This window comes from Stegastes partitus, unplaced genomic scaffold (genome assembly GCF_000690725.1).
Source record: "Stegastes partitus isolate 25-593 unplaced genomic scaffold, Stegastes_partitus-1.0.2 Scaffold92, whole genome shotgun sequence".
NCBI lineage: Eukaryota > Metazoa > Chordata > Actinopteri > Pomacentridae > Stegastes > Stegastes partitus.
Genome location: NW_007577823.1, coordinates 109,982 through 124,536, shown reverse-complemented (window position 1 = coordinate 124,536; position 14,555 = coordinate 109,982). Strand labels below are relative to the sequence as shown.

The window sequence follows — 14,555 nt, the reverse complement described above, 5'->3', positions numbered from 1 at the left end:
CGTTGCCAAGGATAATTGAGGGGAGCGGTAAGCGGCGGAGTCCTAGTCTCCGCAGCCGCTGACGCACCCCTCCTCTCCGGCCACGCTTCCTCGTTCGAACCGCAGTCTGCTGCCGCCGAGGGCTTCTGGATCTGTGAGGGGCTGTTTGCCTCGCTGCTTCTGGTGTCAGCCGGTCTGAACGAGAGCCTCCAGCCCGATTCCTCCGGATCTCTGGCGGGATACCATCAGGTGAAATCACTGCCCCTGAATTGCTGCAGTTGATAAGAAAGTCACGGCTGTATCTGAGCCTGTCAGATCGGTTGCTCTGCTGGACGTTGATGGCAGTCCCAAGAGCGACCAAGTTCAGGAAAAAAACACTGACTAAATCCATGATGACTCCGGTATAAAAGTGTTAAAAAGACGACACACGGGCGTTAAAACCACAGATAAAACCACAGATAAAACCGCAGTTCCCACAATCACTCGCACACACTCTTGCTGCGTGTCGCCATGACCAGCGCCATACACCTCATCACCCGCGCTTCATTGAATTTCTTCACTTTGACATTCAGAGCACTGGGCAGAAATCACATCATGTCAACACCCCCTGTAAACTTTTACGATGCTTCTGTAACCTCAACCTGTAAATATTTGGACTATTTTACTTTAAAAAATATTGCTCAGCAGTAGTAGTGTACTTTAGTACTGTGAAACCTCTACACAAAATGAAATGTAAGTTCTACGAAAAGACAACCTAATTTAGAAATATCAGTGCAGTTCCAGCACTCATGGCAACAGCTACATCAACTGAGTAGAGAAAATGACTTTATTTGGTAAAGTATTAAGTAATGGAACAGTAATCATGAAGTAATGAAGGATTACAGTATTTGTCCCCAGTTTTATCTTATACACAACTATGAATGCTAACTAAAAGGTGTACTAAGTAGTATTTAACTTGAATTCAGTTTGCCATGCTTCATTTGCATACATGCTTGTTTTCTGCTTCATTCACATCTGGTATGTGACGATATGACACTGCCTTTATAACCTGACTAACCAGATGTAGATTGCGAGTATAAGCCTGCAACACATTGAACATGATTTACTCCTTCTTTTATGCTCTCTAGCATTTTCAAAATCCCCTTCACTATAAGAAACAACAACCTATGCTCTAGCAACCTACCACACTGAAAATTTCAAGTATAGTGAGGATTTGGATCATGCAGTAAGGCAGGCCTGCTTGGTTTATTTGGTGTTATCCATTTTATTGACATTTTTCATACAAAAATAACTGCAGGGTTTTAATCTTAATTTTAAAACTCATTCATAACTAAACTAAATTCATAACAATCTTATTCCTCTTCTGGAAAGCACTTTTGCTCAATGGATGTTGACTTGACAATTTGTACCAACAAAATAGTTCTAAGGTCAATATTCTGAGGGGGCACTGTTGATGCATCCCAGGTTTAGCCCTGACCACTGATTGGTTTAAAGACATAAAAACAAACCAGAGCTTTTCTACCCTATAGCAGAATGATAAAGAGGTGCAATCAGACAGTTTTGCAGCAGAAAATGAAGACTAACATCCTCATGGGGGGAAAAAAAAATTATAAAGATATCTTAGACTACCTGTAGTACTGCCTGCAATTTCTCAGTCTAGTCACTCTATTCACAGTCAGTTTATGCCTGCATTTTCTGAAGCTATAACCCGTGCCGTTTCTCTGCAATAAAATACTCGAAATCCTGTCAAAAAACATTAAAATAAACCATTTTTCTGTGCAAATTGTCACATAACTGATTTGTAGTAGCTTTTTCAAGGATTTTAGAAATGAAGGAAGGTTGAATGTAGATCAATAGTTGACTAAACACAAGAATCAAAAATAGACTTTATCAAGTAGAGGTTTTACTAAAGCAGTCTTAAAAACCTTCAGTAGATAGGCTTTAAAAGAGATATTGATCAGGGTTAGTAAACACTTCAAGCTTAGATCACCATTAAATAGTCTTGCTGGGTTGGGGTCTAAATAGACATGTCTATGGTATAGAGGATGTTGATTCAGGGAAATTCATAGGAGAGATGTAGTCTAGACATAAATTAGGTATTTCATGACAAAATTCTTTTCTCATAGTTACAATTTCATTAATGAAAAAGCTCATGAAGTTATTTCTACTGAGAGCTGAAGGAATATGAGGCTCAACAGAACTAGGCCTCTTCATCAGCGTCGCTGCAAAAAAGGAAGCTGTGGTTGTTCTTGTTTAATTCAATACATGATAAATATTCTCTCCAAATTCTTCTAAATTAGTAGATTGCTTCTTATGTTGCAGCTTTTGCAGTGTCTGCTTTAAAGTGCCTTTTTGCAAATTGTTCCCATGAGCTGGCTTCCTTCGATTCGTTGCTTTCCTTTTCAAAGGAAAACAGTGTTGAGTTTTATATGCAGTGAGGATGCATCTGTATGATTGATCTGTGCTGTACTATTATCTGTACTAAGCACAAAATCAGATAAAAACACAACAACTGGATTTCTGAATGGAAGGTCTGTCTCAGCAGCTCTTCCAAAAGGAGCAAACGTGATGGTATGATAGGACGAGTGCAATTAAAATTCATAAAATTCAAAGACATCTCCTCTGATATGGAAATGTGTGGGGCTGCACTCCCACTTGAGCTGCGGCGGGTATCACTGGTAATGGAGGAGTGGCCGCTGCAGAGCTGCTGCTGCTTCTGATACATCATTCATCTCTCAGTAATGTGCTGATAAAATCTTTGTGTACTTTGACACTGGTTGCTGGCATGATGCAACAGATGCACAGCAGTCAAGACCTCAAGGCCAGTTTCTAAAAGCATTCAAGCGACTTTGAGAGTAGCAAGGGACTAAAAAGACACAACTTTACATCCTTATAAGGAGCACTGTGCAATCTAAAGCTATCCAATGCAGCAGTTAAAATCTAAATCCTAGCAAGGTAGTTTTTTAATTGTGTTTTTATTATGGAGGTTCTTGTTTGCAGTTGTGTGGAACTGGAATGGAATTATAATGTGTTTCTAACATTACACAGTTGTCGAAATCTCCGAATCTGGAAGAAGCCAGCTGGTAGAGAAGGACCATACAGCCGAAGGATCCTCTTTGACAGGAGCGTCAGCAGACGGAATCGAGGAGGAATAAACATTTCCTTGGAGTTTGCCAGGAGCTGCCGGCATCTGCGGAGCAAAGCCGACGCGGTCCAACCGACATCAGTTCTGTCGGTGTGTCGCACCGGCTGACTGAGCGACAGGTCCCGGGTATTGTGAGTACCTCGATATTTATGCATATATTCGCCTGGTTAACTGCTTGCACTGCACTAAAAGATGGTACCCCAGTCATGCAACCTCTTTTGTTTCCTGTTTTGAGTTTGGTTCGAGGATCCGTGGTAAAAACTGGAGCGAAGTTTTGAATGTACTTTGGGCTGTGGGGGGGATCACTGGATTGAACTGAGCTGTGGGGAAACGGGACTGATTTTCGCTTCACTGGATTGGACTGAGTATATTTGTCACCATTCACTGTAAAAACTATATGATTCACTGTACATTGCTCACTGACTTGTAAATACACTGCTGCATTGAGTTGTGGTCTGGTCTGTGTTTGTTGAGCATTTAGTTTTCTTATGCTGAAATTCATTCATTGTCTGCGTGTTTACCAATTTTGTATGGTTTGACCTAATTCCATCCATTATCTATACACCGCTTAATCCTCACGAGGGTCGCGGGGGGGCTGGAGCCTATCCCAGCTGACTTAGGGCGAAGGCAGGGGACACCCTGGACAGGTCGCCAGTCTATCACAGGGCTACACTTAGAGACAGACAACCAAACACACTCACATTCACACCTACGGACAATTTAGAATCACCAATTAACCTCAGCATGTTTTTGGACTGTGTGGGAGGAAGCCGGAGAACCTGGAGAGAACCCACGCTGCACGGGGAGAACATGGAGACTCCACACAGAAAGATTCCGGTGCCCCCACCGGGACGCGAACCGGCAACCTTCTTGCTGCGAGGCAACAGTGCTACCAACTGCGCCTTGACCTAATTCCTTTGTTACTATTTTTCTTATTTTGTCAGACTTGTCTCTGACTGGCACCCCACCTTATTAATTCTGGTCAAACCCGCTACAACCTTCACCTAGACGACTCACTGGGGGCTAGTCAAGCCTCTTGTGGCTCTTCTCCCCATAGCCACCTTGAAGCAACTTCTGCTGTCTCAATGACCAACTTGTCTTCCACTAACTTCTTGCCCCCTTCCTCTCAGTGGCCCCCTCATTGCAGTTCACACAGGAAATTACAAATTGTAAGGGAATGCTCAATTTGGAGGTACCTCAGTTGTTTCCCAGGTTGACTTTAAGCTCCAAGTGTTGTGCCGTTGTCAGCAGACAATCCCAGTTAAGGAAAAACACTAACAGATACTACAATAAAAAGACGTATGGTAGTTCACATGATGCATTTTAGTGCCCATTACTCATTATAAAAAGCAAATATCTGACTGGATCCAGCCGCTGTTTGTAAGCACAGCTGACCTGCCTGGCTTTGCTGGATATATGGTTTATGTTTTTCAATTTGACTGCTACACATATATGGAGCAATGGATATGTGCTTCTGTGACCAGTTAATCACTAACTTCAATACAACACCTGGACGGCACAATCATCACTGCATCAGCACAACGGCCGTATATGGTCACTGTTACAGCTTTTCAAAGCCACTGTGTCACAGCCAGAATCACAACAAGCAAAGCCAAGCTAAGGCTACGGCGGTGATCACAGTGACAGCTATGTCACCCCAAGACTGACAATCTCATAATCAGATCTACAGTTTGTCTTGAACCAGCTCCTTCGTTTTCTTTTTAACTGCAACAGTACAGACACAACTGAAGATACAAAGACACAAGTAGTGACAGTTATAGTATAATAATACAGCCCAGGGGTGTCAAACTCTGGTCCGCGAGACAATGCCAAATGACTACTAGAGCTGCCCCCGGTATTATACTGTACAGCGCATTCACCGCTAATACTACAAATCCCATAATGCCCTGTTGTTGTTTTGGCGCGTCAATCAGGACAGGACCCAGAAACTCCCTCTCCTCTGTGACCGTTGGCATAGTGACTTCACACTACAACTGTCACTGTGCTACCCCTTCCCAAAAATGGCGAAAAGAAAGGCAGAAAACAGGAGCTTTCTGGACAGGTGGGAGGCAGACTATCTGTTTACATATGTAAAAGACAGACCTGTTTGTCTTGTTTGTGGAGTCAACGTGGCTGTTACAAAGGAGTACAACATTAGACGGCACTATGAAACGAAACACCATGACAAATACAAGGACCTGAACATGACTCAAAGGAGCCAGAAAGTAGAGGAGATGAAAAAAAGTTTGGTTTCACAACAGAATATGTTCAAAAAAGCCACATCACAAAGTGAGGCTGCTGTAAAGGTTAGTGATATTGTGGCAGGAGAGATCGCAAAATCAGCCCGGCCCTTCAATGAGGGAGAGTTTGTGAAGAAGTGCATGATGAAAGTTTGTGACCTCGTATGGCCAGAGAAAAAGCAAGCATTTTCCAACGTGAGCCTGAGCAGGAACACAATAGCTAATCGCACATGTGATCTTGCCAACAATCTGTATGACCAGCTGATGGAAAAGGGAAAAGATTTCGTTGCGTTCTCCCTCGCTGCTGATGAGAGCAGCGATGCATCTGATACTGCTCAACTGTCAGTCTTCATCCGTGGAGTGGACTCAAATCTGTGTGTTACGGAGGAGCTATTGGGATGGCACAACCATGGGAAAGGAAATCTTTGAGGAGGTTTCCAAATGTGCAACTGAAATGAAGCTGCCGTGGGACAAACTCGTTAGATTAACGACAGATGGTGCGCCAGCAATGTGCGGTAAAAAGAGCGGACTGGTGGGCAGGGTTCGGGAGAAGATGCGGGAAGAGAACTGTGCAGGTGAGCTCACTGTTTACCACTGCATTATACATCAGGAATCACTGTGTGCCAAAGCCCTAAAGATGGAACATGTTATGACCACAGTAACACAGGTAGTTAACTTTGTAAGAGCCAAAGGTCTGAATCACCGCCAGTTTAAATCTTTTCTGGAGGAGTGTGGTTCGGAATACGCAGAGGTTCCGTAGCATACAGAAGTGAGATGGCTAAGCAGAGTAAAAGTACTGAACAGATATTTCGAGTTCGGTGAGGAAATATGTCAGTTCCTGGAAACCAAAAGGAAGGATACAGCAGAGCTCCGCAAGCAAAAGTTTCTCTGTGACATCTCGAGCCATCTCGATGCGCTGAACCTGCAGCTTCAGGGGCGGGGGCGCATCATCACAGACATGTACGCTGCAGTGAGGGCCTTTAAAACTAAACTGTGCCTGTGGGAGAATCAGATGCTGCAAAGAAACCTTGGCCATTTTCCCTGCTGTCAAACCATAAACACGCAGATCTCTACCGCCATGTTGCCATGCGCACATTTTGCTGAAAAACTCAGCGTACTCGGCGCTGACTTTAGCCGGCGATTTACCAACTTTGATGTCCAGAAATGGAGGTTTGAACTGCTTAGTAATCCCTTTGCAATTGATGTGGAAAATGCACCAACCAACATCCAAATGGAACTGATTGAACTCCAGTGCAACGACACGCTGAAGTCAAAGTATGATGCTGTAGGCGCCGCACAGTTTCCACAGTTCATACCTGACACAATGCCTCAGCTCCGCACCCAAGCTGCTCAGATGCTCTCCATGTTCGGCAGCACTTACCTGTGTGAGCAACTTTTCTCCACGATGAAGATGACCAAAACATCTCTCAGGAGACGTCTGACTGATGAACACCTTTGCTCGATACTGAGGATTTCTTCAGCTCAGAGCCTGAGCCCAGACATTGATCAACTAGCATCCAAGAAGAGATGCCAGGTATCTGGCTTGGGCACATCAGAGTAGATCAGTGTGTAGCAAACTGAGCAATAATTAACATTTTCTTTATGCACTTTTTCTTGCTATTCCAAGGCATGGGCTTGAATGGTTGATTTATTTATTATTATTTAATTTTAAAAATTATTAGCCAGTGTAAAAATGTATTTTGATATTTAAATCAGAAGGCTGTGAATAGAAAATAATTTTATTTAAATTTTATTTAATAAATGAATGCCATTGATGTGTTTTTTTATTTATGATTTGATTTTTCATGTCTCCACTATTAAGTTATATATAATGTCTGGTAATCAGCGTTGCTTGTTCCATATTCAATGTTAAAGCAAAATTTATTTCGGTCCATATTAAAAGGTTCATTTGTTCAATGTTGGCCCGTGACTTTGTTCAGGTTTTAAATTTTGGCCCACTGTGTTTTTGAGATTGACACCCCTGCCTTAGCCTTTCTTTATGGATGAGCTGTAATGTAAAGGTTATTGAGAGGCAAAAGTAGTCCTCAATAATAAAAAATCCTCGCCATGACCCTTCGGAGGCTGAGTAAAAAGACATTTCAAACAAAGCAAATGCAAAGCACTTTGTTGAAGGGTATATTGAGTTTGTACACATTTACAACTTTAAGCAAAAGAAAAGTTTCGTTTAAAATTATTGTGGCTTTTTCACTGGCGATATACTGACATTTATCACATTAAAATGTACCTTAACAGTTTTTTTATTTTGTTTTTTTTTTTTTGCTACCATTGTGTGGCTCAGTGTTGGGATCAGTATTAATCAGGGTCAGGTCCTAAAGAAAGTTTAAATTATTACAAATTAAGCATTGCTCCATGATTCACTAATATAGTATCTCCCAATGGCTTCTTTCGTAATTAATTACCTGCTATACAGTTGTGGATTAGGACTCCTTGTGCAGATTATACCCTTTTTTGACAGCTTTGAATTCTAGTGTTAAATAAAGACTCATTGATATAAACCAGGCTCAATTGCTTTCCCTACTACCCGAATGCTCAGACCTGAATTTTAGAATTTTCTTTTATTTCCCTTGGATTTTTACAGCTGAAATCAGTTAGCTGAGTTTAAACTATGTCAGTAGATTAGATTTAGACTGAATTTTTTTCTCCCTTTTTTATTTTTATTTTTTGATTTCCACAAATTGAAAAGAGGGGGATTCAGACAAATGACTAGTTAATGATATTAAATCTGTAGTATTTAAGTGTTAACATATATGAATAGTGTTAGTTTCCATTGCTCAACTTGATATTTCAAATCACAGAGATTATATTTTTCTGGAGTGCAACAATGCTGTGAACATTATTTATTCCCCACAGTGCTAATCACTGTGAGACAATTTGTAAAATAAGCTAACTGATTTCTTATTAAGCAGAGGCACAGGAAGCAATAAACGCAGGTGTTTTCAACAGGGAGCAGTTGGCAGGCAGAACAGCATAGCATCTGAGTGATGGTTCTGCGAAGAGCCAGTTGATCAGGGGTCTGTATCAGAAAGGGAGGTAACTTGTTACGGACTGGTTCAGAGACTCAAGTGCAAGGCAACAAATCACGACATGCAGGTTGATAAAACAAAAAGCTTTATTTTACACACTGAAACAAAGTACAAACTCAACAATTGCTGGCAGGGCAAACTATGTCCGCTAGTGGTCAGACTGAGTAAATATAATACAAAAGACACGAACCCGAGTTCGGTACAACCAAGTCAGGAACTAGAAGCAGACGGGGCACAAAACGCACAGTCGAATGTAAACTAAGAGAGAAGCAAAACAGGAAGCACACTATAGGGTGTTAGCGAGGCTAAGTGACTAACGTAATAAGTAAACTGGCAGACAACTGCTAAAACCAGGGTTAGCGCTAAATACGGACAGGCGAGAAAACAAACACTAAAGAGGCTGGTAGGCTAATGAATCTGGCAAACAGAATGCTAGGCTTTAACAGACCTGATGGGAGCCGAACGAGGAGAGAGGGGAAGCAGGGAGTGGGGTTGGTAATGGAGTCAGGGAGGGGAAGAAGGTTGGCGTCGCAGACACAGCGGTGGGAAGGCGGGTGGAGACCAGTGGCAGACGCCGGGGGAACCATGGAGTGGAAGGCGAGCAGAGCAGATGCCGGTTGGTGGACAGAGCCATGGCTGATGAGGGGCGTCGGGACGGACGGACTGAAGAGAACGGACAGGTGGCAGGCAGGTGAGAGAGGATCCGGTTCCTTGTGGCAGGAGTCGCCGGCTGACAGAGTGGCTTGGCGGTGGATCCGGACTGCAGACGGAGAAAACAGGATTAGTTTACGATCGACAGGAAAACAGCTGAGAATAAACAAGCGAGTCAGGACTGACTGAAGACTGTTTACGGTCCGGCGACGAGTTTTGGACTGAGCGCAGCTTAAATGCTGGTCTGTAGAGGAGGCACAGCTGCTGCCAACACACGCCTGCGTCATCAGCAGATTGGACTCATCTGCCCATTCTCTTCAGTCACTGCACCAGCACACGCCCACCTGAATGGAGAGGGAAAGGGAGAGCGAGGAAGGAGGAGAGGGAGGAAGAGAGAGAGGACTGCCACTACTTGGCCCTGGCGGCAGCAGGCGTGACATAACTCAAACCAGAGGAAGAGGGGTAAATCTAGCCTGTTTCACAGAGAGAGCTAATGTTGTTTATTGTGTCGTGATGATGTGAAGATGCTGAAGAAATTCACCGCTGATGTATAAAAAAGTTTATTCAAGCAAGTACAATGTCTCAGACGTCTGTGAGAGGATTCGAAGCCAAAAAGAATCACCCTGCAGAATAGACAAAACCACTGGCTTATATAGGGGAGTTTTTTTTTTAAAAAGAAGAACCAATAATTCAAACCATGTTATGGTCAACCCCCCAACTTTAGGCTATGGGGCGACTCCCTTCATTGATCTTTGACCTGTTCAACTTATCAAAACATTTCAGACTACTGGGAGTACTGTGTCAGACACCACATATTTTTCTCCTTCAAGACTATGCAGAGTCTTGAAAAATAAAAAAGTTACACATACATTTTACACATGTAAAAAAATAACTTCCTCCAATGTATGCGTACTGCTATAGCATAATCTTAACATTGCAGCAAATTTGTGGAGTGTGAGAGCGAAAAACCCATCAAGCAGCCATCATACCTGAAGTTTCCATCAAACAATCTAGACGGCAAAATTCTCTCATGGTTCCTCTGCCCTTGCCAACCACATATGATACTCCAATCCAATTAGAAAAAGGAGGAATTTCCTTTAAACATTGATATAAAGATATACTTTAAGCAAATACATATAGAAACCTCGGAAAATAAAATCAAACAATGTCCAAATTCAGGCTGGCCGACCCATCGCACCTTCCAGTGGACCTGTCCCTGCCTAGCCCCAATATCCCTAGGCACCGAAGAAGAAAAAACATCTGAGGTTCCTGTGTATTTACCCCATACAAAAACACAATACTCCAAGGAAAATATTACAAAAGTTAAATATTATACAGCAATAAAATCTAATATAGCAAAAACCATCCATCCATCCATCCATTATCTATACACTGCTTAATCCTCACAGGGGTCGCGAGGGGCTGGAGCCTATCCCAGCCGACTTAGGGCGAAGGCAGGGGACACCCTGGACAGGTCGCCAGTCTATCACAGGGCTACACCTAGAGACAGACAACCAAGAACATTCACATTCACACCTACGGAAAATTTAGAATCACCAATTAACCTCAACATGTTTTTGGACTTGTGGGAGGAAGCCGGAGAACCCGGAGAGAACCCACGCTGCACGGGGAGAACATGCAAACTCCACGCACCGGGACGCAAACCGGCAACCTTCTAGCTGCGAGGCAACAGTGGTAACCAACTGCGCCACCTTGCAGCCCCAGCAAAAACCAATAAAATAAAATATATGTATATAAAAGGAAACATAAAATAAATCATACTGCAAAGGAGAACATAAAATGAATCCTACTTCAGCTCCTCAGCAGTGTCGACTCCTTGTGTAGTGTTGATGGTATTCTTAACCTGCACAGTCCTTGTTCATGTCCATTTGGTCAGTTGTCATTGTCCATTGTTGAATGTCTGAATTCCTTCAGAACATCAGGGTTTCTGTACAACCAGTAACCCTCACAGTGGTCCTCACCCAATCTCATCCTAGGAGGAAAAGAAAAGAAAACACCAGTATCTTTGCAAAAACAAAACGCAAATTAAACATCATGCAAAGTAAACATCATGCAAATTAAACATCATTCTAAACACACAAACATTCTAAGTTATAATCACCTTCTCTATTTCCCCCCATTAAATTCTACAATAGGACCCAAAAATTAGCTAAATAATATCAGAAAATGTTAAAATTATAACAAAAGTAAATAGCAAAATGGATATTTCTCCAGCAGTCATCATCATTGTCAGTCCCATGTAGTAATGGCAACTAAACCTGATCTCCAGGCTCCAACCCATCTCAAGATCATAACTTTCGCAAAGGTCAACAACACTGTACAAAAAGAGCCTATCCCAGCTGACTTAGGGCGAAGGCAGGGGACATCCTGGACAGGTCGCCAGTCTATTGCAGGGTTACACTTAGAGACAGACAACCATGCACACTCACATTCACACCTACGGACAATTTAGAATCACCAATTACCCACAACATGTTTTTTTGACTGTGTGGGAGGAAGCCGGAGAACCAGAGAGAACCCACGCTGCACAAAAAGATCCCAGTGCCCCCACCGGGACGCAAACCAGCGACCTTCTTGCTGGGAAGCAACAGTGCTACCAACTGCGCCACTTTGCAGCCCTATTATCAATATGGTCTGCCAAAAATCTCACACCATACCATGGAAATAATCTTATACCCCACTTCTCTCCTATACTTATCCTCTAATGATAAGACTCCAAATTATGAAACTGTGCCATTTTTCTTTTCTTCCTACTCTTAGGAATAGCATTTGATTGATCCTCTTTAGGTGCTTGTCCCTTCTGAATGGCCAAAACCTCATACTTGGTCTCGCACCATTACAGTCTTACTCTGCTTTTGAAAAGGTAAATAAAAAGTAACTTTATACAAAACCTCAACATCGTTATGGTTACGTTTACCCAACTGCATCATATACCTATCACAATCTGCCACACCCATAAACATCCCTGGTCCATTATGAGTATCATTTGAGCAAAAACAGTCTTCTGCTCTCACTGACTTCACTTCCATTGCATCAGGAAACACTGTCAACACATTATCATTCTGATCAAGAAAATTCACATATGGCAAATCCCGTAACCAAGAACAAGTAGGTCCAGGTCTAAACTGATTTACTACCAAAGCCATCATTTGAGGGTTGCTGCTGATACAGCAGCCATGATAGTGCAGAAGATTGACATATAACAGATAATGGTTCTGGGACTGCCTCTAAAATTGAGGGCCATGTGCTGGGTGATGAAACTTTCACTACACATGGACAATTACATTTTCTAACTGATCTTACAAAATGGGGCTGCAGGGTGGCGCAGTTGGTAGCACTGTTGCCTCACAGCAAGAAGGTTGCCGGTTCATATTTCTTCGATAGTGATGTCCCTGACAGATCCAAAACCCTACCATGGCTATCTTCCCACTAGACTCTAAACTCCCCTTCACCACTGTTATCTCCTGTTCACTGACATGGAAGCTGAACTGATTTCCCTACAGTCACTTCAGCCCTAATCCTCGTAGCATTTTAGTCTGGACCTCTTTCGAATTGGTCTTAGACTCCTTCATTCAACTGAATCTCCAAATTCCTGTCCAACAGACTCACAGCCCTTTTCAGTCTCTGACGTTTCACATTCCACGGGAAAGGACTGCGCTGTACCTGGGACTTATTGGAACTCAATGTGACTAAATTTCCCTTCCTGTCCACTGACTGCAGAGTCATTCCTAGCATTATCAGAAGCATGCACGGAACCAACATCACCTCTCCTGCACCTTCTTCCACATCTCCTTCTGGCTGTCTGGAGCCTTCATCATTTCAGCTCTGTGAGCGTGGCGCCTCTTCCCTTGGCGCCTCTTCCCTTGGCGCTTTTACACAATGAGACAAATGATACCACATTGGAGACCCTTTGACTTGAACTGCAGTTCCAGTACTGCAAACAACTTCAAATGATCACTCACAATGTTTGTTATACCACTTCCTTCTAAACACCTTCACGAACACCTTGTCTCCAGGTAACACTGTGCTTCTCTTTCGCTCATCAAGTCTCTCCTGTCCCTCTTCCTGTCGTTGCCTGGCAGAAACATACGTGGATATTCCTTAATGCCGAGTAGCCATATAGGTAACATACGCTCACATATCATCTTCCAAAAGAGCCAGGCTTAGACCCTTTCCAGTCGTATGCAAACAAGGCGTTGGCACTAGTCTTCCCGTAATCAATTCATGAGATGTCATGTGCAAATCACACAACTCACTTGAGCGACACACCATTAGCGCCAGTGGAAACGCCGCTATCCAATTTAGACCTGTGTATTAACAGATTTTGACAATGCGATTTTTCAACAAAACATAAATTTTTTTCACAAATCTCCTGACTTTGCAGATGATAGACTGATCCAAGACGCTGTTTAATTCCCAGTTTCTGCAAAATCAGTCTCACCGTTTTATCCACGAACTCCTTCTCATTGTCTTAGGATATTCGATCTGGAAGTCCACACCTACTTATAACTTTTCTGCACAAAAACTTGGCAACAGACTGAGCGTCCTTCCGCTTGGTTGGACAGGCCTCAGGCCATCATGAAAATCTGTCCACAACAACCAGCATATATCTCTTACCTCCAACTGGTTTTATCATGTCAACAAAGTCCACAACCAACTCACGCATAGGACCCCTCAGAGTCGGAATGTGACCAGGTAGAACCATCACACCCCTCCGAACATTATTCTTCAGACAGATAGCACACCTGCCGATGACATAATCGATTTGTCCCAACAAGTGTGATGCCCAAAAACCATATTCGTTGTGATCTTTCTTCGGACCTCCCCTCTTGCAACATGAGCCAAACCATGAGCTTCCTGAATCATCAGACCTAACAGGTCTGACGGTGCTACTATCAGCCCCTCATGGTTTCTCCAAAGACCAAAGACCTTGTGTGGCACCTCGGTACAACCACAACTGTTTGTTCATTGCAGAAGCAGCTCCCTGTGTTACGCCCTCTGCTGGCAGTTAGTGGCAGTTCTCCCTCTTCTCTCCTGGTGAGTGGCGGCGTGGCATGACAGGTGAAAGCAGTTCAATCAGCTGATGAGATCAGCTGGGAGTGATTACCTGCAGCATCTCCTCAAACGGATAAAAGCCACTTCCAGACCATGACACGGCGCCAGATCGTAAAAACAGCCTTGTTAGTACTGTCTAATCTTCTCAGCTCTTCCGTCTGAGTGTTGGCCGCAGTCTAACCATTTTCTCTATTCCAGTTGGAGCGCCTGTCTTCCTCCACCATAACCCGGACAACCCATCTATCGGACTCCTCCAGCTTTTCACCTGTCTGCCGCTGCCGCCCCGCCACCGCTGCCACTCACCTCTCTCCGTCTGCTTTGAACTCCTCTTCCTCGCTTCCAGCCCCGGTTGAGTAATGTGCGTCGCGACACCAGTTTAAATGACGGTGTTGCTATTTGTTAGTTAGCTTGTTTGTTAGT

At 43.3% G+C, this 14,555-nt stretch overlaps 1 protein-coding gene across 1 annotated transcript in view; it reads right to left on the bottom strand.

The window, feature by feature from the left end:
* LOC103354017 (uncharacterized) overlaps positions 1 to 13,785 on the bottom strand; it is a 17,155-nt gene extending 3,370 nt beyond the window's left edge. The window contains exons 1-3 of the mRNA XM_008277237.1: positions 13,698 to 13,785; positions 9,246 to 9,358; positions 8,857 to 9,168 (exon numbers count right to left, since the gene is read on the bottom strand). Of these exons, the coding sequence (XP_008275459.1) occupies positions 8,857 to 9,168; positions 9,246 to 9,358; positions 13,698 to 13,785 (513 nt within the window). The remainder of the gene's footprint in view (positions 1 to 8,856; positions 9,169 to 9,245; positions 9,359 to 13,697) is intronic.
* Between the last annotated feature and the right edge of the window lie 770 nt (positions 13,786 to 14,555).